The sequence below is a fragment of the Pipra filicauda genome, unplaced genomic scaffold (genome assembly GCF_003945595.2).
Source record: "Pipra filicauda isolate LSUMZ 115617 unplaced genomic scaffold, ASM394559v2 scaffold461_size746293_pilon, whole genome shotgun sequence".
Classification (NCBI taxonomy): Eukaryota; Metazoa; Chordata; class Aves; order Passeriformes; family Pipridae; genus Pipra; species Pipra filicauda.
The window spans coordinates 227908-255235 of NW_024104600.1; the positions used below are offsets into that span (position 1 = coordinate 227908).

The following is a 27328-nucleotide window of genomic DNA, read 5'->3' on the forward strand; positions in this document are numbered from 1 at the left end:
ATTCTCAAACACTCTGCATTTTTGTCTGCTTTTGTGCTCTGAGCAGACATTTGCAGTGATTCTAGGACCTCACTCCTGAGAGGTAAAAGCCCCTCAGTCAATACTACTGCTTTGAAATTTGGGGCATTGCATCCATTTATCTTAAGGAACTTTTAGCTTCTCTGTAATGAAATATAATCCTGGGAGCAATTACTTGCTTTCTGGATTTCATTGTCCAAGAAGTCCATCACAGCTGAATATCACTCTTGCCAGCCACATTTTAAGGAAATCAGGAATATGCAAGTATTCTGGCTCTGGATCCTTAATGGACCATCTGCCCAAGCTGCCTGCCCAAGTCCTGGCCAGAACAAAAGTTCAGTTGTGTCTATATTCTCTGTGTTTCTTAGCAATGTCACAACAGCACGGGATAATTTTGCTTACAATAATAATAAAAAAAAAGGCATATTATTTTCAGCACCATGAAGATATTTGTAACTGACCTCTACAGCATCTGCACCTGCATCTGTGCTCCGGGGAGGGATTTTTTTGAAGGCAATATCAGCATGGACACAGTGTTTCTTTCTGGAACTGATGATCTATGAACAACAGACACAGCTAAAATACAGGAGAAGATGTTCTGGTTTAACAGCCACTGATCTGTGAAACACTAAACTGCATCAGGCAACACAATGGTATCACTTAAAGCTTCAGGAACACACTGCAGATTTCCAAAGTCATTCAGCTGTTTGCTGGGTGAAGTTTGAAGCTACACTGATGAGCTGTGCAACCTAATGCCCAGGTTTTTGACTGTTCATATAGATAAGTCCATATAGATGTTGTTCATATAAACAAGGGCTCTGTTTTGCATTTAACTTGGCAAATAAAGACCTAAATACACTAATATACAAAATTTTAATCCAAAGCGTCTCCTTTGCTGTTGATAATAAAGTTTGCAATAAATAAGAGATAAAATATGTAAATATTTGAATGAAAATATAATTAAAAGAAATGAGAAAAACTCCTGTTTTCACAGCTGGTCACTGGTGCTAATTGCCAGCCTCACATTTCATCTTCAGGACTCAGTTGATAAAGGCAGCCATGACGTGCTTTCTGTCAAGAAGCCATTCCTTTGTATAAAGATACATAACCCCCTACTCCCCTCTCCCAAAATTGCAAATTCAGTTAGCAGATTTTGCAGGACATACCAGTGCTGCAGCTTCACTGATTCTCATGTAAAGGATCTGCTTCACTTGGGATACCTGCAAAAGCTTTGTATTACTTGTTGGAATTCTTTCCTAATATCACCTGCTATTGTTTTTCTCACTCCTCACTTTCAAATGCAACTCGAAAACACTCAACCTCCCACCAAGTCCATTCAGCAGCAGCACCAACTCTGGTAGAATGGAAGTTATGGGAATGATGCTCCTTTACTAACAATAATTTAGTTATAAAAGCCATCTTGGTATCCTCACTCTGGGTCTGAAGCACCAAGGGGGTGGGAGCTGGGGGCACCTCCACCCCAGCCCTGGTATATCTCAACCTTGGTGTTGAGAAACTGTCTTCTCCTGGGATAAGAGGCTAATTTATCATCTTCATAATGATGCGTGTTTCTTGTTTCATCCAGCTGCCTTCTTTGGAAGAAATGGACAGCTAAAGAGATTTAAATAGATTATATCCTAATTAATAATTAACATTTAAAGCAGATATACAAAATGGCTCACAGCCAAGTGGGAAATAAACCCCTTTTCTTACAGCTACAATTAATTTCTTCCAGAGACGAAATGATAAGAAGTACAAGAAAATATTTAGAAACATTTATCTGCACATTGAAATAGAAGAATTATGACCTGAAAAATGTACGGAAAGCTTCCTGACATCTGGTCCTCCATGATAATATTCTTCCATGGTACTCAAACAAAATGCTGAGTAGCAGATATACCACAAAGCTCTGCCCCTATCCCAAGAAATCTGCTTTTCCCCACTCTACAATTTTTTATCTTATTCTTACCCTTTGTCTAAAAATAAATAAAATATATGAAACTAAGCCAGTGTAGAAAAAAAGTCATAGGATTCAAGGGGGAAATCCTTACATCTCTACTTATTCTCAGCAAAATCTGAAAAAAAAAAGTGAGATTCAACATCGATGAGCTTTACAGACCCTGTTACTGCAAGGATTGCAGGACTACTTTGCTGCCACTTTTAAACTCTGGGCTGCTAGGCTGTGAATATAGAAAAGGATATTCCATGGTATTTGAAGACAAGCCTGAAAACATGCATTATATATTTTTTTAACTACTAAATAAAGCATTCTTTCCCCCATAACTGCAGCAATGCATTTCAGTACTACTAAATTCAGTCCTTACATTTGCATTTACTCAATCCCTTCTTTTCCAAAGAGCATTTCCTCTTCCCTCAAAATCATGGCTGGTTTAATCCCAAGGCCTAGAACACGAATGTATTTCAGCACTGACAGCAGGAGCAGAAGCCAAGTGGCCAAAGCAAGCCCTGCTGACTAACTCTTGTGGCTAGTTAGGCTAACTCTAGTTAGCAGCTGGCATCCCTGCACATGGCAGGGGGATGAAACTAGAGGATTTGTAACATCCTTCCCAATGCAAGCCGGGGGATTCAGTTAGAGCCTCCTTCTGGCAGGCACAGCAAAAGAAGTATCATGAATTTTGTTGCATCCTGAGCACCTGTGACACCCCTGACAAGACTTTGCCAGCTCCATGTGGTCATTGCTCCAAGCCTGTTCCTTCCTGAGTGTCCCCTCACTCCACAAGTCCCATCACCATTGCTGCCCACTGGCTCGTCCAGACTTTTCCTCCCTCCCTGCAGCTGCCTTATCTACTCAGCTTGGAAGACTTGCAGGCTGGAACCAACAGATCTTCTCCAGGTGGAGACTGCACCTAGAAAAGTGGAGGATTTTCCTGCTGATGGATCCTCTGGTGCCACTGTAATAACCTGGGTAATTCTGAATTGTTATCTTGAGCCAAAGCACACAGGCCAAACCGGCCAAGATGCTTCAAATGGAAGCTGACAGCGTCATCTTCGAATATGTGAACATTAAAAGAAAGGAAACAGACCTTCTTTTTAAGGCTGTGCTAGGAAAACATCTCTTGCAGAAAGTGAATAATAAATATACTGCATGCCATAGTAATGTCCGTGGGGGGAGGTAAGGAATTGCTATAAAACATAGTATTCTAACGACTACAGATGTTGCTGCTAGAATTTACAGCTTTCTCTGCGTGCTTATCTCTCCTTACCAGTTTCTGCACATTGAATCACATTCAAACATGGGCCATTTTAAGCCATCTTTTTATTATTTTAACCTTTTTTTTTTAAGCTACAATTAATTTCTTCTGTGCTATTTTGTAATGTTAAATAGATTCAAGACCTGTATTTACAAACCACATGCAATCCTATTTTGGCACATGTAAATTACATGCAAATACATTCCAAATTAGTTTGTTTATCACTCCAGAATTCTAATCCAAAGGTTTTGTTTTTTAAATTTAGTTTTTATTCTGACATGTTTACAAATGAGTTTGACTCTGGAAAATAACTTAATAAACTCAGGGCTAGCTATGCAATTAGAGGAGGCATCTGGGAACCATAAAACCTGAAAAACAATATTTACATCTTTTGTACATCCAAGATTCCACTTTTTTTTTTCCTCCCTCAAATCCATCATTTTAAAATATTGTAGTTATTTTCATATGAGGACAAACAACAAGAACTCATTTTTATAACCAATGACCCCTCTCTCCAATGAGCAATTCATGGGGTAGCATTGGATAAAATGCACAAAGTAGAAGATTTCATTATAAAAAAGAGAAAATGAAAAATAACTGAATTAACATTGATCATGACTTTTCAACAGCATTTCTTATTATTACGGCCAGGCAAAATCTCCTGTGGGCAGTAAAGCTTTCCCATGTATTATTAGCCCTCTACAGAAAGCTATGAAAAGACACAAATCTGTTTTGTCAGAGGACAGAAGAGCATTTAGTTATAAGAGAAAGTATGGTCATAATCCATTGTGGGGTTAAAGGTGAAGAAAACAGAACTATAACACAAGGCCTTAAGAGAGTAATACTCCCGCAGTTAATTCCTGAACACCGCGGCAGAGCCGCCCGGTTTGTGGCGGGAATACATTCCCAGGGCAACCTGACATCTATACGGTTTGTATTTATGAGCAGCAGCACTGTTATACAGCAGCCCTGCTCGTGCTGGGCACAGACACACAGAGCACCACGGCTCCTGCTTCCAGGGGTGTTTGTTGAGGCGCCACAAGTGGCCACGCATCCCGTGGGAAAGCCAATTCTGTGGCAGAGGTGGCCCCTGTGCCTGGGGAAGGAGGGCAGAGGGATGAGAACACCTTGATTGGCTGTGCTGCTGCAGGTGGTGCAGCCCAAAGCCCAGAGCAGCTGTCCCAGGTACCCAAATGAGACCATTTAGGAAAATTTTCCAGTGTGTAGAAAGCTATTCGAGTGCTTGGATAGAAAAACGCAAACCCACCCGCTGGAATGAGGGGGTTCACTTCAGGATCACATGAAGTTGCTCTTGCTGTCAGGTTTGTTCAACCTTTGACAACAATTAGGGGTTTGGTCGAAATCAGCAGCAACTTAAGTGCTCTGGATCAGATCCCAAAGCAAATGTGCAGAAGGTCTAAGTGAGGATTCCCTTTACATCCAGCCATGGGCCCTATACCCTCACAGTCCCTGGAAGGAATGGCTGGGAGGCCGGTTCAGCACAGGGGAAGGCAGCAGCACAGCAGGATTTTGCACTGTTCTGAGGCTCCCAGAAGGATGGGCAGGAAAATCAGTGTCTCTACAGAAAATCCTTCCTTTCTTCTGGTAGTCCACAGAGGATAAGGACAAGGGATGCAGTTGCGTAACAGGGCAGGTAATATAATAAAGCATCAAGAATAATACAGTCTCCTGCCATCTCCCAGGTATTTTGAACACACTTATTTTCATTTTGATTTGTATGGCCCAGCAAAAACGACTTTCTGGTTTATGTTGCCCTCCTCAGGCCCCACTGCAGACCTTATCCCTCACTTCCTTGCACCCCTTCCCCTCCCCAGCCTGGCTCCTCTGGTAGCAGTCTCTGTCCTGGCACTCACAGCCTCTGCACAGTCCAGTGCAGGGTCTTGTGCAGACACCACAGCAGCTGCAACACCAGGAGCACACCGTGGTGTTAAACCAGTATTTCACCTTCCTTTAACCTGCTTTTTAAGGACACTGCAGTGATACTACTGCCTAACAGCGCTCACGTTATCTCATTTAGCAGCACCTCAAATAACTCCCTCCAATCCTGCACTGAGCTGTGTGATGAACAAGTCACTTTTCCACCATGGGTTATGTTGCACTTTCAGTCTGAATTCACAAAACCCTCACACCTTCCCCATTTGAATCTCTACTAAAAATTCCTTTGTTACAAGCTCAAAATAATAACAGAGGCTCCAGGTTATCCTTTCTTGTGGGTTTCCCTGTGACCTTGGCTAACTGCTTTAACAGAAGATGTTCTGCATACCAGAAAAATGAGCCCACTGGCAATTCTTAGAAACAAATGAGCTAAGAAAAAGTCCTTTGTGCAGTTCCAGCTCCCCTATTCCTCAGTCCCACTCGTTGTAGCTGTATAATCATCACTGTTTTGCCATTTTCTGTTACATCAGAGACTGGAGGAAAGAAAAGAGAAACATGAGTCTAGAAGATGACAAATATAGTAGTGGGCAGCTTCTCAAAAATAAAATGCACTTCTATGAAAATAATTTTCTCTTTTGGCATTCTCTTTCCACGTTTCCTGCCCATTGCCCCTTGCTTTGTCTACTTAAATTGCCAAATATTGAGGGGCAGCTCACACTGCATCCAGCATGATGACACCCCTGTGGACTGGGATACAATATAACTCTCTGCTGTCTTCTAGATATTTAATACACTGATTTTCACTAAGTCTTGTTCAGGTCACTGAGCAAAAAAAAAAAAAAGTTTAAATGCAGAGGCTTTTTCCATACAGATGACCTTGAAAATTAAAATTTCATTAAAAAGGAAGAATGCTTTCCATTCTTTCTAAAAACATCTGATGCTCAAAAAATGTTGGGTTTTTTTTTAACAAGAAAAAAGTTACTATTTTAAGTTTTCCTGAGCTTATGCAAAAAGAGAAGGAGCACAATACACCTGTGCACAGAATTTCTCATTTTCACTCCCTCTAAATGAGCGAGATGCTCATTCTGCACATTGTGAAGTAAAACAGAAAGCCTCATGTGCAAACATTTACTGCATAAAAAGCGTCGTCACCTGGGATGCTTGCTGCCTCTGAAAATTCTGATCAAAGATAAAAACCAAGACAACTCATTGTAATCAATTATGCACAGATAGTCCTCAGCCTATGTGCAATTCATAAAAATAACGCTAAAAACATAACGTGGATTTACATGCAGAAATGAAATATGGACATGGCCAGAACACTAATCTCCTGATTGCTATCTTAAATTGACAATCCCAGCACTTTTTAGGCGAGTCTCTGGCTAAATACAGCTTCCTTGGAGAAATTTCCAGCAGCCCTTTAGCAGCTCCCCTTTGCACAAGAGGAGCTGCAGAGCCACAGCCCAGGACCGTGTGAGGGTGACAGGAGGCTGCACTGGGGGGACAGCGCTGCAACAACCTGGATGCAGGTTTACATCTGTGTAGGCAGAGATGATGAACCCACACACACCTCGAGAGCCCTCATGGTTCAAAGAAAGCAACTGCTGACTTATTTTAACAGAAGAAGAACAATACACGGTGGCAAACCATGTGTGATGTGCAGCAGGGGTTCCCCTATACGTACACCAACCCCTTATACATACACCAACTATACATAGACCCCCCCCATACACAGACCAACCAGAGGCAAAAGGCAGTGATCACACCCCCACACCAGTCACTAAATTCAAAAGGGAAGTCGAGGATGTATCCAGGTTTCAGGCATGTATGAACATGCTACAATCGTCATCCTCACAAATACCAAATTCACACTTCAAGGTCTTCTCCGTGTCTTTTTCACTCACCCTTGTATCAGGCAAGTCAAGGAATTCACATTTCAATATCAGTCAACTTTACACCCCTCAGAAACCCGTAAAATATTTCTCTTTCCAAGTGAGGATTCATCCCTGCTTTGCTGTAGCTGACGTCCTTTCGTCACAGGTCTTACACGTTTTTGCCTAGGTGAGCCCCAAAGAGTGCACAGTGACTTAATGAGCAGATCAATTACTGTTCATAAGAAAAGATACTGTCTCTTTAAAGGTTATTTGAAGGTTGATTGCTATCTTATTGCTTATATCCTGCAAATCTATTCAGCCTTATGAATGAATTTGACCTTTTTATACTTACTGGGGGGAAAAAAACAGAACAGAAGTTAATTTAGAGCTCTATAATACAACACTTTTTCCCAGAGAAATGAAAGGGCATTCAAATCGATACCTGCACAATAACACTCTGATGAATGTTTGCACCCAATTTTCTCATTTTGCTAACTTGAGATTGGGCATTTTGAATAGTTCTCAAAGAACATATTCTTTATGTGCTGTGAAGTATGTGGTATTGTGTCCAAACAATGCTAGAGGATAATCATTATAGGAGTGTCACTGGGCCTGAAAAGGTCAGTTAGTTAGAAATGTCAGCTTTCAATGCAACTATGCCGGACCTTCCCATGTAAGGATCCAATTAAAGGGACATGCCAAGGTGCATGGAAACACCATGGTGACCCAGAATAATAATAAGGGATTGTGGAAAAGCTTGATATTTTTCTTCAGAAGTAATGGATTAGCCTTTAGAATATCTTCTCTGCAGTCTTACTTCGACTTTGCAAATATCACTTATTCTACATGTATCCAAAAAAAGGTCAGTTTTTTAAAATGCAAAGGTGGGGATGAAACAGCCTTACTGCAAGTAAATATTTTACCACTAAATGGGTAAAAAATTCTGGTTTCATTATTGAATCAAAAAAGTGTCATTTTAATAGAACTCCAAACTGTGATATTTGAGATGGATGTGGGTGATGTTTGGGGAGACAAATTGGGATAGGTCAGGGGACAGGCAGAAAGATCAAGGAGGACTTATTCTCTCGGGACATGTGAACCAAGGGAAAAGACAGTAGGAACAGCAACACCGTTCAGTGAGTGGGAGGCATCTCTGCAGTTATTACTCTGGCAAATGGAAAGGTATAAGTAAGAATTAGGAAGGTACTGATCTGCATGAAGGAGTAATTACAAGCAACAATATTACTTCTCCTCATCACAGCAAATGGAAATTCTTACAGCTCTTCAGATTTGGTAAAGATGAGAAATTGGATATAGTAAAATTTCCTAATTAGCCTCAGGAGAGCTGAAGCCATCCTAATGGCACCAAAAAAAAAAAAAAAAAGTCCATATTTGCTCTCTGTTAGCACATCATCTTACTGAAGCTTCCTCAAGTCTGGAACAAACTTTTTCCTGTAGCTTTACGGTTCAACTAAGACAGACAAGAGGGAAATTTCACTTTGAGCTGAGACTCTAGCATTTATATTTTATTTCTGTGGTAGGGAAATTCTTATACAGTGGGTTCAGACAAACCATTTGGGGTCTATTGCCTTGCTGAGAAATGAGGTTCTGACTTCCCCAGTTATCTTATAGTATTTTGGGCAAATGGGTGGATTAACACCCAGTGTCTTAGTGATATGGGAAACAATTTCACCTCTATCTGTCACTGAGCATTAAAAGACTGAATTATTACAGGAATGATAAGTAATTTCTTTTCTCCACCACCTTTCCAAGTAAACTAGTATGTGAAGCATCCCTAAAAAACATGAGCAGTAGTTATGTAAGGCTCTTTAAAATCTTTGGTGCTATCCTTTGACACATACTTAGACCAAAATCAATGTACTGTTAATTAATAAGGGCTAGCAAAAAAACCCGAGTTTTGGCCACAAACAACTTTCTGTCACATTTTATTAGTCAGTATCATTTCTACTAATACCTGGCTTATAGCTTCATGACTTTGAGTTCATATTATTTTCATGCTTCAATTAGAAAGAAGTTGATAGCCAGACTATCCAGGAAGGTAATGGAAAAGTCTTGTAGCGGGGCTTAGTGGTGGAATTTATAGTTAAATGAAACTTTGAAATATACTATAAAACTTCTCCTTCCTTTACGTAGTTTCACTTGAGGTCTCATAAGCAGTAATATGTAGAAATGCAAAACTTAATCAGCTAAAAAATATAGCAAATCCCACATATCACTTTATGCAATGCCAGGAGAGCAGAAATATATTTTCCTAACCAGAGGAAATTAACCAGGCAACAGTCCTATATCTATAATTTAAAGCAGTAAAATATGTATGGCAGAAGCTAAAGCCACCTTAAAAGAATTCAGGGTAGCAGTATATCACAAATTAATGAAATGGAGACATTTTTAGAGCATGCAGCACTGATGATATTAAAGGGGGCAGACTATTTCACCACATAGATCAGACTGATAAATACTTTTAAAATCAAGCTTTTTTCCCTGTTTAAAAGTGTAAGATCTCGAATATTAGGGGGAAGCACACACGACTCATTAACATTTCTTATCAAATCTCCACAGAGATTAGGAATATCTCATTCTGTCCCTGCATGTAAACCTCTGATGTGGTTTACACATCAGGAAAATCTGAGTAAATCAAAAGGCAGGAATTATGGAGTCAGCGCTTACTTTGTGGCACCTAAAACAGAGCTGAAAGAAACTTAAAAAAAAATTGCTTTGTATTCCATGCTGTAGCCAAGCTGGGCACTACGGAATATTCAACTACCCCAGGTTTTTTAAATGCAATCAATTTACTGCTGCCAAATGTAGTAGGTTTATACACATCTGGGAAACATGCACCTACGGTGCTGATGAATTTCTCCTGACATTGCACTGATTTCAAGAGAATGTTATTTTAAATTGGCAGTAGAGAAACTGGTAGAGAAGGATAAAGCCCTGAGGACGGCTGAATCAAAGAGAATTTCAAAAGAATTTTCCTGATGGTTCTTGGATAATATCACATGTTAGCTATTTTCAAAGCCAATAGTTTCCAACACACTTCCATTTATGGTATCAATAATTAAAAAATACTTCAGTGGGAGAGGAACTTACCTTACTGAGAGGAGAAATTGGAAAGCTGTGTTATTATCATAAACACAGGAGATGCAGAAAGCTTTGTCTCCATGGAAAAGCTATGGAAACAGGGATATCTTATTTGCAACTATTGAGCAGTTACCAAAAAAATGTGATCTGATTGTATGTGCATGTTCAAAGTGCTACTAGAACATGATCACACAGAAACTAAGGGCAGATCCTCACCTTCTTTGTGCAACAAGGTAGAATTAAACCACCTGAAGCTTTGCTCCTGAAGCCCGAAGACAATTAGAATAGCATTAAGGAAATGTTTTGGATCAAATTCAGAGGTAAAACTAAGTCTAAAGAAAATCTAAATTACCAAAACTTAAATCTCATTATGCCCCACTCCCCGCCAGCACGGCCCTGCCAGCTCCTAATGAATTTTTAACGTCTTTCCCCCGCCCCACCGCGCACATCAGCGCTGACTCCGGCACCCCGAGCTGCGCCGGCGCTGCACTCTAATTGTACCTCACGTGTCAAGGGGCAAGAAGAAAGGAGTGTGGCGAGAGCATTGATAAATTTAACTTAACATTCCTCCAGCTCCTCAGCAGTAAGGCAGAGCAGTGAACTCCCCTCCACGTTTTACAGGGGTGTCAGGTACTTCAAAGGAATGTGTTTGAGCACGAGGGAGTCTGGCTCGCTCCCAGCTTATGCATCATTTGTGTCTGGCTGTTTCTGGAGATCCAAAGCAAAGCAAAGACTTCCTCCAGTTTGGGGTACGGTGTGGAGCTTCCTGTAGCTGTTCTCTTAGGGGTGCTGGAAGAGGTCAGCCCTGCATGTTGCATACAAACTGTGTAGTTGGAGCTGCACCTGTACTTCTTCCTTTTTCTTCCCCCCCGCCTTTTTTCCAGACTTCTCTCAGTCCAGATTACAGATTAATGATCTATACCTGTTCAGTTTAACATATAAATGTGCTTTTAAGTCCAGCACTGTTCAGCAAGGTTTCACAAGGCCACACACGCATTGATGAGGGTTTGGAAATCATCTGGAGCAAGGCAGGAGGCAGTGGTGGGTCACCCTCACACTGTGGGTTCAGCACAGCATGGGCAGGGGGGAAATTCAGGGAACAAGGAATGGGCACTGCTTCTGGCCCGTCACTGATTCCTGGGGAATAGTGCAACAGCCACGTCCATGGGGAACAGTGTGGCTGCCATGAGATGATGTAGGTTTCTGTAATCCCACAAACTCACTTTTGAACGTTTTGGCGCCTGTGTCTCAACACTCCTTAATTGACATTAAAGGCATTATTTTATCTTGCAATTAGTCTCATTAACTGGCTGATCGATTTTCGGAAATAGTTTTAGTGGCACATGGAGAAGAGCTGTTGTAATACTTGCAAGGCATCACCATCAATTCTCGACTAAATGTACAAAATCTGGTTCAAGAGTTTCACGCGCGCACACGACAAAGAAAGATGATATTCATCACAACAGAGGTGCAAATCACAGAGGTCACCTTTGCTTTTGAAGTTCTTTGTCTTTTCTTACAATCAAGCAATAGGGTTTTGGTAGCCTATACTGCTTGTGAGACACAGAGGACTTTCCCACTTTAAGTAAGGCTGAGTGACCTCCACCAGGAGCAAAGGCTGCCTGCCTGCGGCAAGGCAAGTCCCAGAGGATTAACAGGTGCAACCAAATAGCCCAGTCCCTCATTTGAATCAGTAAATTAAGGGATGACAGTGATTAAGGCCGATCTCAGCCATCATAACCGATATCAAGACTTTGTAAAAGCAGACTGTCAGTGTCAGATCTTAGAGCTAGTACTCAAAGAATGAAATATTTTAAAGTAGCAGTCTCCAAAGACAGATAAAAGCCCTAAGGCTATGATTTATTTTATTTTATTTTTGTATTTGTAGGGCTGAAACCAAACCCTTTAATCCACAGCCTGACATTTCCCAATCCTACTAGGAATTAAGTGCCTAACTTTTTCAGCCTCTTTGAAAAATCTCAGCTTTAGGTTCTTTGGTAAGTTTGGCCTGATCCAGCACCAAGCTTCTTTTGAAAATGCCTCTATTGAAAGCAAAACTATATGCACTCAATTATGTAATCATGGAACAAATATTATTTTTTTTCCTATGTACCCAATATTGTAGATTTCTGGTTAAATATAAAATGGTAAAACTTGCGTTCCAGAAAAAATACATGTTATGGAAAGCTTTTTCCCCCCTTTTAGTGCAGCATGTCTACCTACAGTTATTGAAGACCTTCCAACTAATTGCTGTGTTGACTGAGTAGATTGCTGTATTAAAGTGAGAGATATGAAGCTATAGCTGCTTACTGTGACCACATCTATGCACAAACTCAACCTAGTCAACTCTTTCACTGTTCCAGTGATTCATCTGAAAAGATGAAGAAGGTATCATAACTTTGTTTTACACACAACTCTCACATTAAGTTATTCTGCTCCTCAACCCTCTTTTTCTCTTATTGAAAAAAGTGACTGCGGACTTTGGTGCCCTTATCCAAGATCTGAGTGTGTCTTGTGATTAAGACCTTTAGAGATCTTTTTTCTTTTTCCTCTAGAAACAAGGAATGCTGAAGATATGGAAAATGAAAAATGTGCCATGTTTGTCCTTGAAGTTACAGTCAGAATAGTGACAATGGCTGTATCACACTGTATTGTTGCTTTTATCAGCAAGTGCCCTGAGCATACATTAACATAATTGCAAACTGCATGAAAAGTGAACATGCAAAAATGTGATGCAATTGCCAATAGCCTCAAACATCTGTCCCAACAAAGTGTTCCTCCTCCTTATTTTAATTCTTATTACTTTAACAAGGTTAGTGAAGGAGAAACCATGTCACAGATTATATCTACATTCAGAGTGTCAGAACAATTATCGATGCAAAATTGTTATCCAAGCAAATGTGTGTCACATTTTGTTCACTTCCCATAACACCTGTTCACTTCGCTAACACATTATTCCCAGTTAAAGCCAGAACTCATTAGTCCCAGTTAAAGCCAACCTGAGAGCTTAATACATACACACATCTGAAAAACTGAAAAAGTTAACCAAAATGTGGCACTCTTTGAGCAGGGTGTACATCTGAACCTGGTGGGCAGCAAACGTCTGCAGCAGCTAATGGAAAGAAAGTGAGCCAGACAAACAGCAATAAATGAAAAGCCACCCAGCCTGAAGAGCTGAGATCACAGAGGGTCACTACTGAACCAACCTGCATCTCAGCCACGGCGCTGAGACTTCAAAACTCACAATGCCAAAGAGCCCAACACTTGCCCAATACAACACATTTTGGTTTATCTCTTCAAGAGGCAAACTACAAAAGCCACCACAAAGCAGATAATTTAAAGCATTTTCCTTTTACCTAAATATTTGCAGATCCACTTCGGGGTTCTCAGCCCTGAGCATGGGCCTCCTGCCTCCCACCACGCTCATAGAGGGCCACCATCTCCTTACTCCCCAAACTGCTCACGTTTGCCACCAAGCTTGCATTTCCGTGATACTTGAACACACACTGTGAATTTGAGGGCATCTGCCCTGCAGATATACCACTAACTGTAACCCCAGGAGGCTTAAAGAAATATCAGCACTCCAATTCATAGAGTAAAGGTCTGAAGAGGCAGCTCTGTGAACGGATAACTGCCCGGGGCTTTGCCGAGCACAATATAGCTGTCACTTGTTATTAGGTGAAAGATTTTCTGGGGAACAGTGTTTTTCATTTTGCATGTCAGAGACGGGGGAAAAACACATTTAGACAACCATCTCTTTAAGAAAAGAGAAGAGAGCTGGGCGGCAGAGCTCACTTACCGGGGCTGGTTATTGTCAGGAGGTCAAGCCGTCGTTTCTGCTGGAAAACAAATTATAAAAGGAATTGTTAAAAGGGGACTAATTTTAGTGGGTCAGCTTAGACCTGCAAAGTAAGTGTTCTGACATTTATAGCAGAATTAATTACAAGTTACATGGCTCACAGTAACTCTTTTGGAAGGGATCCACATGCACTTTATGAGGAAGAAAAACCCCTTGCTCAGTCCTTTTAATGTGTTTTTATTTGCACTTATAAAGTGTTACTATTTCTTTTTTGGAACGTATACTTGAAATGGATAGCTAGAAGCACAGATGGACCGATATATTTATAAAAGTGATTTCTGATTCCACAGGGAAGAAGACATGGAACCGGGACGAGCAACACTAAGTTCTTTATTCATATCAATCACTGACTCAATGCCTGTATGTGATCAAACACAATTATATTGCCTTGGGGTGAACCTTTCAAAGACATGTAAGAGTATCTAGACAAACTCAAGACTGATAAAAGGAAAGCTTCTTTTCATGCTGAGTGCAGTCAGCCCATGGATCTCATTGCCACCGGATATCCCTCACCCCAAAAGCTTGCCTGACTTGATCATCAGTGGATATCTGTACAGACAGCAAAATACAGGGAAGTTATTATGGCAAATAATCAAGTTTACACAGAGGAGTGTTTCTGGAAGGCCTGCAAGACTTCACATGGCAAACCAACCTGTACTGTTAGAAGGTTAGGAAAATTTTCTGCCTGGAACAAGCTATGCCACCAAAGCCTTCGTGATGGTGGGGTGCATCTGAGGTTCCCTTTCCCTGTAACATGCAGCCAGTGCTGCTGCCTGCTCCATGTTCCCAGTCTTAGGTGATCTCCCCACTGTTACCTCTCTGTAACCCACCACTTAAATCCATGTGCTCCTGGACCATTATCACCCTTTTCCACCTTTCTGTGGGCTGAGAGCTTTCCATCACAAGCAGGGCTTTCCCCATCTCACAGACTGTTAATGCCTCTTCATCATAGCACTTTCTAACTTACTGTTGTCTCCCTAATTTTGCCCAACAGTAGTGTGTCTAGCTGGTATTGAAGATTATACTGTCCAGTTTAATTTCTCTCCCCTAATTTGCTCAATAATGTCTGTGTTACTTTCATTTATTGCCAGCCCTATTGATCTTCTTCTAATCTAATTCTCATCACTGCACTCACTGTATTCCCTGTGTGACAGCTGAAAGTCCTTGAGGAGGCAACATCAACTTGGTATTCCCTACTGTGAACCCTCTTCCTTGGAAATTATGACTGATGAAACTCCCTTCCAAATCCATAATTTCTCTGTAGTAAAGCTTCACTGGCTGAAGTGCATGGACATGGTCATCCACTGAATACACTGGAGCTATGTGCCCAACGGGAACGTGGCCCGCTGGGAAGCCAGGTGGGGTGTGAGGCTGAAAAATCCCACATTTTCTGAAACCTTTCTGGCCTTCAGCACCTTAAATCTAGTACAACACAAATCACATTTGTGAGAGAAGTCCTGCCTGTCTGTTTTCAGGGGCACTCCTTGTTCTCTCAACTCTGGTAAGTCATCCCGAGTACGACCTCAGCACTGTGCTCGACTGTGTTTGCTTTAGTATAAAATACCGAGGCCAGCGTGTGCCAAGTCTTTTTCCAGGTGTGCAGGGTAATGGTGAAAGGGAGAGGAATACCCTGCTGCTGCTTTGTGTCCCCTGCACAAGAACTGCTGTACCTACTCTGCAGGGGGCTGCTCACCCCCCTCCTTTCCCAGGGAGCAGGAAAGCAAAATGAGGAATACTGTGTGTAAGCAAAGGACCCACCTTCCCAGTGGGAGCCGTAAGACGAAACATCTCCTAATGAGCTAAATTTTATATAGATCCTGCACCTTAATCCTGATTCATATGTACAAAGCTATGAAATGCCAGAGCTTAGCCCCCACTGGGCCAAAAGCTTTGCTTACATTTCTCAGCACAACTGGAACTCCAAATGCTGTATATCTAATGAGCAGCTAGAGCAGAAAATATATATCCAAAGCCTATACTCCGTGAAAGCTTCTCTACTAGGAAAAAAAAAGGTGGAATATAAATATCCTGCATCAAAGAAAGTTGCAAAATGCAAAGATTTGGAACAGAGAGAAAGGCATGCAGCCTGATTGGCCCCCAGTCCTGACTTGAGTCTATTAAATGGACTAAAAAAAAACATTAAATAAAAACCTAAATAGCTTAACTTGATACGTCAGGAAAACAAAAGCATATAGGAGAGGTTAAACAAAATGGGAAATAAAATTAAATTATTAGAAGTCAAACATTCCGTTTTTAACTTTTTTTTCCAGTTTGGATGTTGCCTTCAGGCTGACCTTGGAAAAAACAAATTAACTCCAGATCCAGGAAATCTCTGTGTATATGCTGAACTTTAAGCTCAAGTTATTTCTCTGACTTCAAGTGGAGCAGCACTGATCTTTTGCATCTAACACCTAACTGCTGCGAGGGATTTGAAATGCCACCAGGTCCTTGGCACTGGCTCCACCCAAACGCTCCAGGCTGGAGCACAGTGGTTCCTGCCTGCCTGGTGACCAGGAGAGGAAAAAATTCTCTGCTCTGACCTTCATTGGACCTTGAAGAGGTTTCACTGATTTAGCTCGTCAAGGGAAGTTTGTGCACACTCACCCCAGCCCCGGAGAGGAGCAAACAGCAAAGTGCATTGCAGAATTGTGCATTTAAACATGCAAAAGTACCCTAATTATGGATCCAACCACTTTCTGGAAATTCCAGCCTGCTCTCAGATCTCAGGGACTAGCTCTCTGCCGTTTCCAGGGCTCAGCTGGATGCAAGCAGCCTAGTAACTAGATGGATTTTTTTTAAAAAACAGACAGACTCACTTATGAGTAGCTATAAAAACAGCGGTATTTGAATTTAAAGAGAGAGACATTACAAATGTCACACCCATTAATAAAATAATTTCACCAGAAGGATCGTGGCTGTGGGGCTTTATATATTCACTTCTTTCTTCAGTGCTGAGAGATGCAAATTGCAGCTGCGGCCCCCCTCCAGCAGGATCACCCTCTCCCTGTTTTGACAGATTTCTTGAAAGACTCAGCTCACAAGATGTCTGGGTTTTTTTGTTCTGCCTTTAGGAATTTTCCACTTCTCAAACACCTGCCCCTGCTGAGATGCTTGGGACCATCCCAATCTCCAGGCAACCTACTGTCCCAAGAATTTCTTACAGTTTGAGCACTGAAACACAACGACTGTCGTTCCTGGTTGGGAAAGAGGTGAGAGTTTCCCATGTCTCTAAGGCTGGATTTCACCTACGCTGACAAAACGACATTCCATAAGAAACACCAAAATGAATTCCACAGCATCAGCCATAATCTGAAGGAGGCAAACAGAAACGTTCCCCGTATCATCACAGTATTGCTATTGCTATAATCCTGTCCTACCCTTGAGGGGCAGCATCCTCTTTTCCACTTTGCTGGCTATCTGAAATCCCAAGGGCAGGAAGAGGTGACTCATCCCAGCTTCCCACCTCCAGCAGTTTCCATGGTTGGCACTACCCAGAGGCACAGTCCCCACAGCACAGCAAACCTGCAGCAGATCGTGTTCACTTCCACAAAATTAACACAATCTTTAATTAATGCAATAAGCACTGATGAGTAATAAATCATATTAAAATACAAGGAAGGTAATTTTTTAATAAATTAAGCATTGATTCACTCAATAAATATTAATCTACTAAGCATCAAGAATTCATTATGTTTTAGAAAACCAGTTGAAGAACGTCGCTGGTGAGCTGGTCTGAAGTGTGCAGAATGGTCCCTGTTCACCCATAATATACACTTATTTTTAACTAATTCCTTAATTTATCAAGTTAAACAACTTGCCTGAAAGTCAGCCTGGATTATTATTCCATTGCAAGATGCAATTTTCTCGACATACATTCTAACTCACCCCTCAGTTTTTTTCCTGTTTCTTAGTAACTCCTTTTCTGAGTGCCTCCTTTCTCTTCCTTGATTTTGGTGGTCTTTAAAATATTTGCTGACTGGTGTCATTTAATTTTCACCTCAATTAACTTAGAGAGAGTTGCAAAACTTGAAAAAAAATGCAGGGGGAGTGTAAATTAACTCATTCATTTAAGTTTAGCTTATCTATGAGATGTTCTTTCACACTTTGCTCTCTGCAGAGTTCTTCCAACCTTTTATAGAGATGTGGGATGTGCTGCACTTGCTTTGACTCTTATCTACAGATTAGCAAAAGAGAAGGAAAAAAAGCCAGATGCAAAGATGCCCCACGAGACTGATATGGAGCTGTTTCTGTAGCAACCGATGATTTTCTTCTCATGTAAGAATGAGCCCAGTCATATCTCATTCTGAATGTATCTGGGCCTTACTTGCCAGCCAAAGCTGTGTCAAGTATAAAGTCAATATAGTCAGAAAGAGTGATAAAAAACCAATTATAAAGTCATCTTCCTACTCCTCCTCCCGCCATGATCCAAAAAAATATTCTCACCCCTGCCTTCTATCCCAGCACATCATCTCCAAGCCTTCAACACCCAGCAGTGCAGGGAAGGGGAGATGGAGGTGGCAGCAGCCATTCAGGGATCTATGGCATACATGAGGCCACTGTGCTGGGAGCTTCTTCAGCTTCCCAGGCACACAAGTCCCAGGAGACAGTAGAGGTTTTCTAGACAGCAAGGGCATCTCTACCTGCCTTGCTCTGAGTCTCCATATAAAATTCCTAAGCCCTAAGCTGACATCAGCTTTAGAAGCTCCTGTTGGGTTTGTGCCATTTCACTGCCTTCCCTCTCTGGGCAGTGTTTTCTGCAGCTGTGAACCCAAAGGCAACTGCCCATCTCAACAGCAGCTCCTGCCACAGTCCCCTCACAGGATGCTGGAATTGACTCTCTGGGACCACACGAGGATTTTGTCTCCCAAAATGTATTTTACCCAGGCTGGTCTCTGCTATTGATCTCCTCCTTCTAATTTCAATGTGGTTTGAACAGGTGTCTGTCCCTCACAACCTTCAATTTACTGTGCAGTTCGGAGGGTTTAAGATTGAAATCAAGCGTGCAATTATTTTTTTTTTTTCCTGGAAACTTTGCCACAAGTTGTCACTAAAAGTGCCTTTTCCTTTTGACTTCTAAACTAGTGTTTCTCTTCTCTAAACTGTGTTGACATAAGAGTAATTGAAACCAGTGTATCTAATCACAAAATAAAGATGAGGATGTACTGAAGGGTGAATTTCACATTTCTATGGCCTTTATTCTTGCCACACTCTGTAACATCAGTGCTTTTGAAAGCTGTCTTCGAACGTTATGCCATGAAAGAACCCAAAAGTTCAGAAAAAGCTCAAAGAGATCCCAAGTGTACAACTTGGCACAATGTGGCTGCCCACAAGCACCACCATAAGCCCCCTTGGTTTTGCCCTGGGGGGATTTACAGAGGAGGGGAGAAAGAAGAGGCAGAGTGGGGAGGTCAAAGGCTGTGTCCCATCTTTCTCATTGCTACCTGAGGGGTTACAAGCCATGAACCTCAGTTTTTTGTGCTCCTTTCGTGACAGAGGAGTGCAAACCTAGTTGTTTGTTGTTGGACAGTTTAAGAAATATTCAGGGCTAGTCAACATCTGGAAAAATTTCCTAATGAAGGAGATAAAGAAAGGTGTTAGAAAAAAGTGAGCACTTCACATCTGCCTGGATCCTCAAATGCAAGTTTCACTGCTTGTACCCTCCTTCCCTTCAGAGTGCAAGACTTACCTCCAAAGAGAAACTCCTGATTTAAGTAATGATCTCAGCAAGTTATTAATTCAAATTCTGTTAAAATGGATAATTTGATGATTTAAAGCTGTTGCTTTTTTTTTTTTTTTAAGAACAGAATGCTGAGCAATGATCTTTTCTTTCCATCCTGAAATCACAGGCTTTTATTCATATAATGAAACAAGATCTCACATTTTGTACTTCCCTTATGATTAGCTGCTAAAGTTTCCTGGTATAATGATAAAATGAACCAGTCAGCTTGTTGACACTTGACTGGGATTTTAGCAAATTGCATCTGCTGTAGCCTACTCTGTGGAATCAATTATTGATAATATAGGTGTGGAAGAACATTTATAAAGTGGCTTGGGATATGTTATTCCTCATGCTAAGAACTATAATGAGCATTTTAAACCATTTTAACAGTGACCTCTACAGACACTTGATCGCTGCAATATCTGGTAACTCAATTCTGGTTTAGAATCAAAACCAAGTCCAAATATTGAAAGACAGTGCCAAACTATTAAGTTACTTTACTCATACTTCTAGTGCACATATTCTTCTACTTAATATCTGACACCTGTGTATTTCTTTCCCAAAATCAGTGATGCCTGGTACCTTCCTATTTTTCTAAAACACTGCTGAACAAGTAGCCAAGACCTCTCCTTCTCCCCCTTTGAACTATTTGTCTCAGGAATAGAAGATTCATGCGCAATGTTCTCACAGTCCTGTTGTGCTCAAAAGCTATTTAGAAAGAACATTAATACAAAAAACATTAAGGAAAGGTGGAAAAGCCATGGGAGGTGTCTCTGGGCAGACACACAAACACTCTGCAGTACCTGTGGCAGAAGTGGGAGGTCACAGCCCCAAAGCCTTGGTGAGCAGGTGGCTACCAAAAGCAGTGGATCATTGCCCAAAGCCACGGGAGGCCGAGCACCCTGAGCAGCTTTATTGGTCACACTCATTTCATGGTCTCTTCCACATATTCTTGAGTGACATCTACTGGTGCTCCATCTATAGGTTGCCTTATTTACATATAGCACACTCATTAAGCTAGCAACCCAATTCCTAGTGAACCACTAGGAATCAAAAAAAAGCCCATCAGTTCACCATAAATATTAACAGTCACAACAAAAAGTTGTCAAGGCTATCTTATCTCTGGAAAGAGAGGAGGAATGAACTGCTTTGGAATGACCTGATCCTTAACTTTGCCAATAAGAGTTATGACAACCCGAAGCCTCTTCAGTTTTCTATCCTTCTGCATTTGTAAATAAGGATCCTTATGCACCTTAGTGAAGGAATAGAAGTACATTGGTAGCAGCTTTATGGTTTATGATGTATACTATACACATACATATTCTCAGATGTAAAAGGACACTTTGATTAGTTAATAACAGTTTGTTTTTAAACCAAGTCAAAATATGGCAAGCAAATCCAATCACTTCATTGAACTCAACTGGCAGACTTGACTCAGACCTCCCAGTTTCATGGGCTTCTATCTTTTATGTTAATCCAAACCTGAAATGCTGAGACAAATTAATGCACAGATAGCCAGGGCTCTGGGCCCTCTGCACCCTGAGCAGAGTATGTGAGTCCATGGAGTACAGCTCACAAACCCTGGTATTTCTGCCACAGTAAAGGCTGGGGCAAAAGAATGGATGATACAGCCAATGCCTTGTGTGTACTTTGCTCTGCTCTTTCCCAAAAGCTCTGGGCCTGAAAGAAATGAAGGAGGAGAACAGGCCCATTTCTCCATGGTCTGCCTCCACATCCAGGTTGGAATCAAATCTCTTTGTAGTTGCTCTAACAAAAAGGTGGCTGTGTGCACGTTTTAAATGTACTTACACAGCAAGGGTTCAGGATCTACTCAGTCCAGGATTTAACTCAGCATTTTAAAGGGTTAGTTTTGGTAACACAGTGCCACGCAGGTTTTTCATACTTTGTTGTATTACTATGTAAATTGCAGAGCTGTGGTTATAATCCTGTGCTTGTGACATCAGTTATTTAATGCCTATAGAGATTATTGTAATGCCACAAACAACGGATTATGTCTTAAAGTATGTGGTGAGCAGCAGGAGCCAAAAAGCTCTTCCCTTTAAATTTTATTTTTTTTGAAAAAATAGAGTAAACAAGGGCAGGAAAAACTATACAGACCATACAGTGCCATTAACAACCTAAATCTATACATGATGCAGATTGCTTTAGCATTGCATAGCCATTCTTTAGTTGTGATTCCTGTCTTACATTAAGTTTTACAACGGAAAGGAGCAGTATTTGTGGAAGCAATTATGAACTTAAGTCCACCATTTGTTGGGGGTGGGGGGTAGGGGGGTAAGCAACAGTGTTCAATTAATGTTTAATTAAAAACAAAGCATATCTACCTATGCCAGTAATGGGATATTGACTAACTAGCCATTGTTTATGGGTTGGTTTAGATAACAGACAGGACAGATTAACCCCCAATACAGGCAATTTTAAAACTAAACATGCAGTTGTAGGAGCCTGTGATTACAAGGGAGGCACAAATTCAGAAATTCATCCCTGCTCTGGCCCATCTGGACCTTGAAATTGAACTTCAGCTCCATATATCCATCTACAAGTGCTCTGACCAGCAGATCATTTCTCCAGAACCTTCTTTTACTGTCTATAACTACATAAATATTTATTCAAATTGGGACTTAAGTTCCAAAATAATGTCCAATCTGAGTAGTTTAGCTACCAGCTAGTAGCAGTTTAATACAGTTGTCCTATTCTCTCCATGTCAACTAATACTAAGTTTAATAAACTGTCATCATGCCAGAATTAGCTGGTAGTGAGAAAACTGACGACTGACTTGGCTTCAAAGAAATTACTGTTTTGGAAAAAAGGAGTCTGAAGGAGATCTTGGGAAGCTTTCTGAAACATGAGAAATTTTCACTGGTAGAGTCCTTCTTTCTAAGAACTTAAATACCTTCTTGTTCCAGGAGCAGCATGTGTTTGCACTCAGCTTAGCTCCTGCTCTGGATTAGAATCCTGCTCAGGGCAGCACTTAACTGAAAAACAAAGATCTGAATTACAGCAGTGACACTATCCACTTCCTAATACACCTGAGCCCAGTCAAAAAACCCACATCTTTGATAACCTTTTAAGGAACAGGCCCCTTGTGGTTTCACACCATAAAGACAGCAATACAAACAGAAAGAAGAAAAAGACATATAAAAGATGCAACACAAGAGTAAATTCCTTCTGAATATGAAATTTCCCAAAACTGATTGGGTTTTCATGCATAAAACTTATGAGTTATGTGTTAAGAAGTCCCTGTGATTCAGCAGCAGAGTGAAAATAAACCCGACAGAACACTTCTCTCAATGCCATTTTCTCCAGCTCCCTAGAGCCTAAATCCCTCCCCCACCAAGAGCTCCCTTCCTTTACTTCTGATGTGGTGGGAATTACCTGGTTGTGTTTATCTCAGATGTTACTTTCTCTCAAGGTGTTGGAGCTTCCCTGAGCTGTGTGAGAACACAGCACAGCAATTGCCAAATCACAGTTCCTGTGGTTGAAGGTATTCTGCAAACACAATATATTCCCTTTCCACCTACAGATGGCAACATCTAAAGGCTACCAAATGACTTGTGTGCAATAGTAATGCATGACATTTTATTCAGAAGAAAGCCTCAATAACAGGTTGTATTTCTGGTATATCACATTCAAACATCTCAGGAACTTAAGACTTTCAACAGAGCAGATTTCAGCTCTACAACCAAACAACATTTGTTAGTAGTAGCTGGGCTTTCTGCATAACATGAAGAGTAAATGCTGGGAGAACTTGATGACTGCAAAAGGATTTGCATGAGATCTACAGGCTACACCTCCAAAATTCTTCTGTAGTGATCTCCATTTGTGCCAGTACCACTCAGCTTCAAAGCCACCAGCCTCAAACCTACAGCTCCGTGCATCCAAGCATCCAAAAGGAGAAGACAGAGCTTATTTGGTTTTGCAATTGAGTTTTGCAGTTACCATCACTGTAGCTGTATATAAGTACGAGCATAAATATATTGCATATATGTCTGTAGAATCACAGACACACACAAACATTCCTGTGTGTTTATAGTGTGGTGTGTCTATTGCTTTCTGCATTGTGCACAGAGAAATAAATGTTTATAAAAGTAAATGTTTATAAACAAGTATTTCAGACAAGGAAGTGATGTATGCTGGGTATTGTAGATACAGAAGAAAAACCTAGGAAATACTCAAAATTATCACACCATGTGTCACCAACATGGCAGAACACACATTTCCTAGGAAAGGCAGCATCTCTTTAAGGAGCCACAGGAAATCAGTGGGAGGGGAGCCAAAGGAACTGATTTCCAATGCACCAATGATTTCATTTTTTAATCTTCAGCTCTAAATTCACAGGCCCTTTACTCCTGTCACATTCACTTCTTCTTTCTCTTTCCTTATTTCCTCCTTTCCTCTCTCCAGCAGACGTGCTAAAGCCCAGTTTCATCTGCATTTTCAAACTGCTAATACTATGGGAATGTAGACCAATCAGATAGGAAATATTCTATTCCCAAGACTTGCATAACAGCTGGACAAAATCAGTATTTTTTTCTTTTGCAGCAAAGGGGCAACTGATGCCAGCTCTCCAAGCTCTTCTCAGGCTGTCGGGGCACCATTGCAGCCAAAGACTTTTCTGCAATAGGGACAGGCAGGAGGGAAGGGGAAATAACTGTGTTTTCACATTTAAATTGGGAGGATTATTTAAAATCTCTCCCCCCATATTGTGTAATGTTTCTTGATTACTGTAGGTAAGTCAAGACAATACGATAAAAATTGTAGTGAAAAGCTAAATTAGAATCTAGTACGTATGGACAAATATATAAATTTATATGCCTGACTATTGTCTCATCTAATTTCAAGCTTTTCATCTAATTTCAGTTTGAGTCTGTTTCCTTTCACAATCCATGGCAGTGAGTTTGTTTTTCTATTCCTCAAATATTTTTTTTTTCTCCAAACCAGACCACTGCTTGTCATATTCACTTTAACAAATGATTCAGAGCATCCCAATCTTCATTCTTCTAAACCCTACCTATTTAATTACAGCCCGTGACAGCACTGTCTGGGGAAGTTAAATGGCAATAACAAGGGAGGGCTATCCTGAAGGCAAAAGGTACAATATGACTTTCTAAACAGACCCAACACTTTCTCATTTGTTTCTGAAGTAATTTCATTGTACTTTTCTGTGGCACATGCTAAAATCATTACTAAATCCCTGTAACTGAATATCTTGAGCCACAGAACTTGTGGAACAAGGTCCACTCAGGCTGTAATCCATATCCAAACTCCTAAAGACTAACAGGGCAGCACTGGGACTCTGCAGCCACTTCTAGGGTCACTCTGCCTTTGTACACTATCCAGTGTGATTCATCTTTAATCTATGGGTAGTGTCTCTAGAAATACTAATAGAAAATCAAGTGGAGGCTCCTGGAACCAAGGTAGCATTCAGCTCTGTACATCTGAACTGGGACATTTTTATCTTAAGTTTTTAAATTTGATATTTTAGCCCAAACCCTTCACCCAGGTGCTTTAAAACATTCCAGAGGTACTTTTATTCACAACAGTTGAGGAGAGCTATGTATGTCACAAAAAATACATCATGTTAAAGGAGAAAATAAAAGTTTGGCTCATCAAAATCACCAAGCTGAATTAGTTTGGAGGAGAGCGGCCTCAAATGGAGACCTGCATAAGGAAACAAGGCCATCCAGATATTACCAGTTTGTTCCTCTCCTCAGTCCATGCCACGTTATTCTGGCTAATAAAATAGGGAACAACATTTGTCCTGTACACTGAACAGAGATAAGAGGTCTGAAACCCACTTTTCATTAGCCTCGCTGCTAACTGCTTCAAATTATCTCTCTTTTACAGTTCTATAAGCAATTCATTGGGGACCTGCTACCTGATGTATATCTAACAGTGGTTAAAAATCCCAGAACACACACTTGTGGAAAGTCTGTGTGGTGACTGGCCAACACAGGACTGTTCTGAGCAGTACCCAAAGCGTGGGGACTTCTGTGGAAGAGAGAAGGGAACCAAATGCCCTATTAACCAATTTCCATATGAAACTGCTAATTTTTTGCATCACAAATGTGGAGTTGCTTCAGGGTTCAGTCCAGCCAAAGGCTGAGTTTCCCCTGTTCCCTTTGCTGAGACGGTCACTGAGGGCAGATTGTGTCCCTCAGAATCAGATCTCCAGGAGACAGAAGCTGAGATTTACTCGTGTCCATGTAACAAAGCAAGAACGTAGGAACTGTGTCATGAAGCTACTCTTAAGCAGTCAGCCTTTGGGTTACACAGAAAATATGTTTCTCTCGGTAATTTGAAACGTGGATGTTTACCTATGATTTGTGAGACACTCTGAAGTTTCCATTTTTTTTAGAAATAGATGGTTCTGTATTTTAATTGCTGCCATTGCCCTTATTTACATTCTTCGCTTATTAGAAGAAATCCAAGAGGTTTCCAAACATCCCTTGAACATTAACCTTAAAAATTAATTATGTAGATGTTTACAACAACATTTCCACACTGTGTTTGGAAAGCATTTTGCTTCCCCAAACAGTACATATTTCTTAGTTAGCAAAAGAGCTGTGGTATGTCAAGAATAACTCTGAAGGAAGCATCAGTCCATCATTTCAAACCAATTTCACAGTTTCAGGAAAGGTGAACAAAGTTTCCACAGGTGAACATGCCAGGAAAATTTATCCTTGTTCTTAGCCTGAACTCTATTGTGTCAGACAGCAATATTTCAGGAATTTTTTTTTTTATTTTTCTGAAAGACCAACACAAATGTAAATGTTCCAATTTATAGTGGCAAAATTAGGTGTCAGATTCATTCCTGTTCCCAGTGAGCCTAAATTTTTCTTTTGGTCACTGAAGACAGAGAACATTTTTCCTTTTGAATTGTAGCTCCCTTCGCCACGGTCCTGTGGGTTCAGATTGCAGAGGAGACACGGGGCTGGTGCAGGAGCCCTGCTTGACTTTGCCCTCGCCACTCCCAGCCTCTGCAGAGGCAGACAGGCAAGTTTATTCCCCACAGACCACTCCAGAAGAAAGTCTCTCCACTGTGTTAGCCACCAGATACATATCTGTGCTCATTTACAACTGGAAAAAATACGAGAGTTCACCTCTTTTATATCCTCAAATAAATAAACTGAGCGGTTCAGACAATACAATGGAATCACTATTTTCAAATGAGCTTTTTAATGAAGGCTGAATAGATTTCCAGCCCACATGAGCAGAAAACTAAGTAAAATCATTGGGGATTACTGTTAAAAAGCTCTTTAAAAAAAAAAAAAAAGAAAAAAGAAAAGATAAAAAGAAAGAAGAGCTGATCACAGGGCAGAAAAGGCACTTTGCATATTAGGAGCTGGCAAAGCAAGGGGCAGCAGAGAAGAAAGTGTTAAGAGACCTGAAGATAAAAAAGGTGCCATTAGGAAGCTGGCTTTGGAGGAGATTACACAGAAATAAGATGAAATTTTTCTTAAAAACAAATAAGCAAACAAAGCAGCTCCCCCAGCCCTCTGATCAACAAAGAAATCAGAACTGTCAGCTTTCATCTGCCTCGTACAATAAACCTAAACTCAAAAGAATAGTTAAGTTTTGATTCAAGCCACACAAAGCTAATTTTTACTGGCCACAGCTTTTGCTA

The 27328-nt window shown here is 40.8% G+C and overlaps 1 protein-coding gene across 1 annotated transcript in view; it reads right to left on the bottom strand.

Annotated features, from left to right (window-relative positions):
- The window catches only part of BEND5 (BEN domain containing 5), a 570403-nt gene that overhangs the window by 80104 nt on the left and 462971 nt on the right, over nucleotides 1-27328 (bottom strand). Inside the window, exon 6 of the mRNA XM_027724293.2 lies at nucleotides 13902-13941. Coding sequence (XP_027580094.2) covers nucleotides 13902-13941 — 40 coding nt within the window. The remainder of the gene's footprint in view (nucleotides 1-13901; nucleotides 13942-27328) is intronic.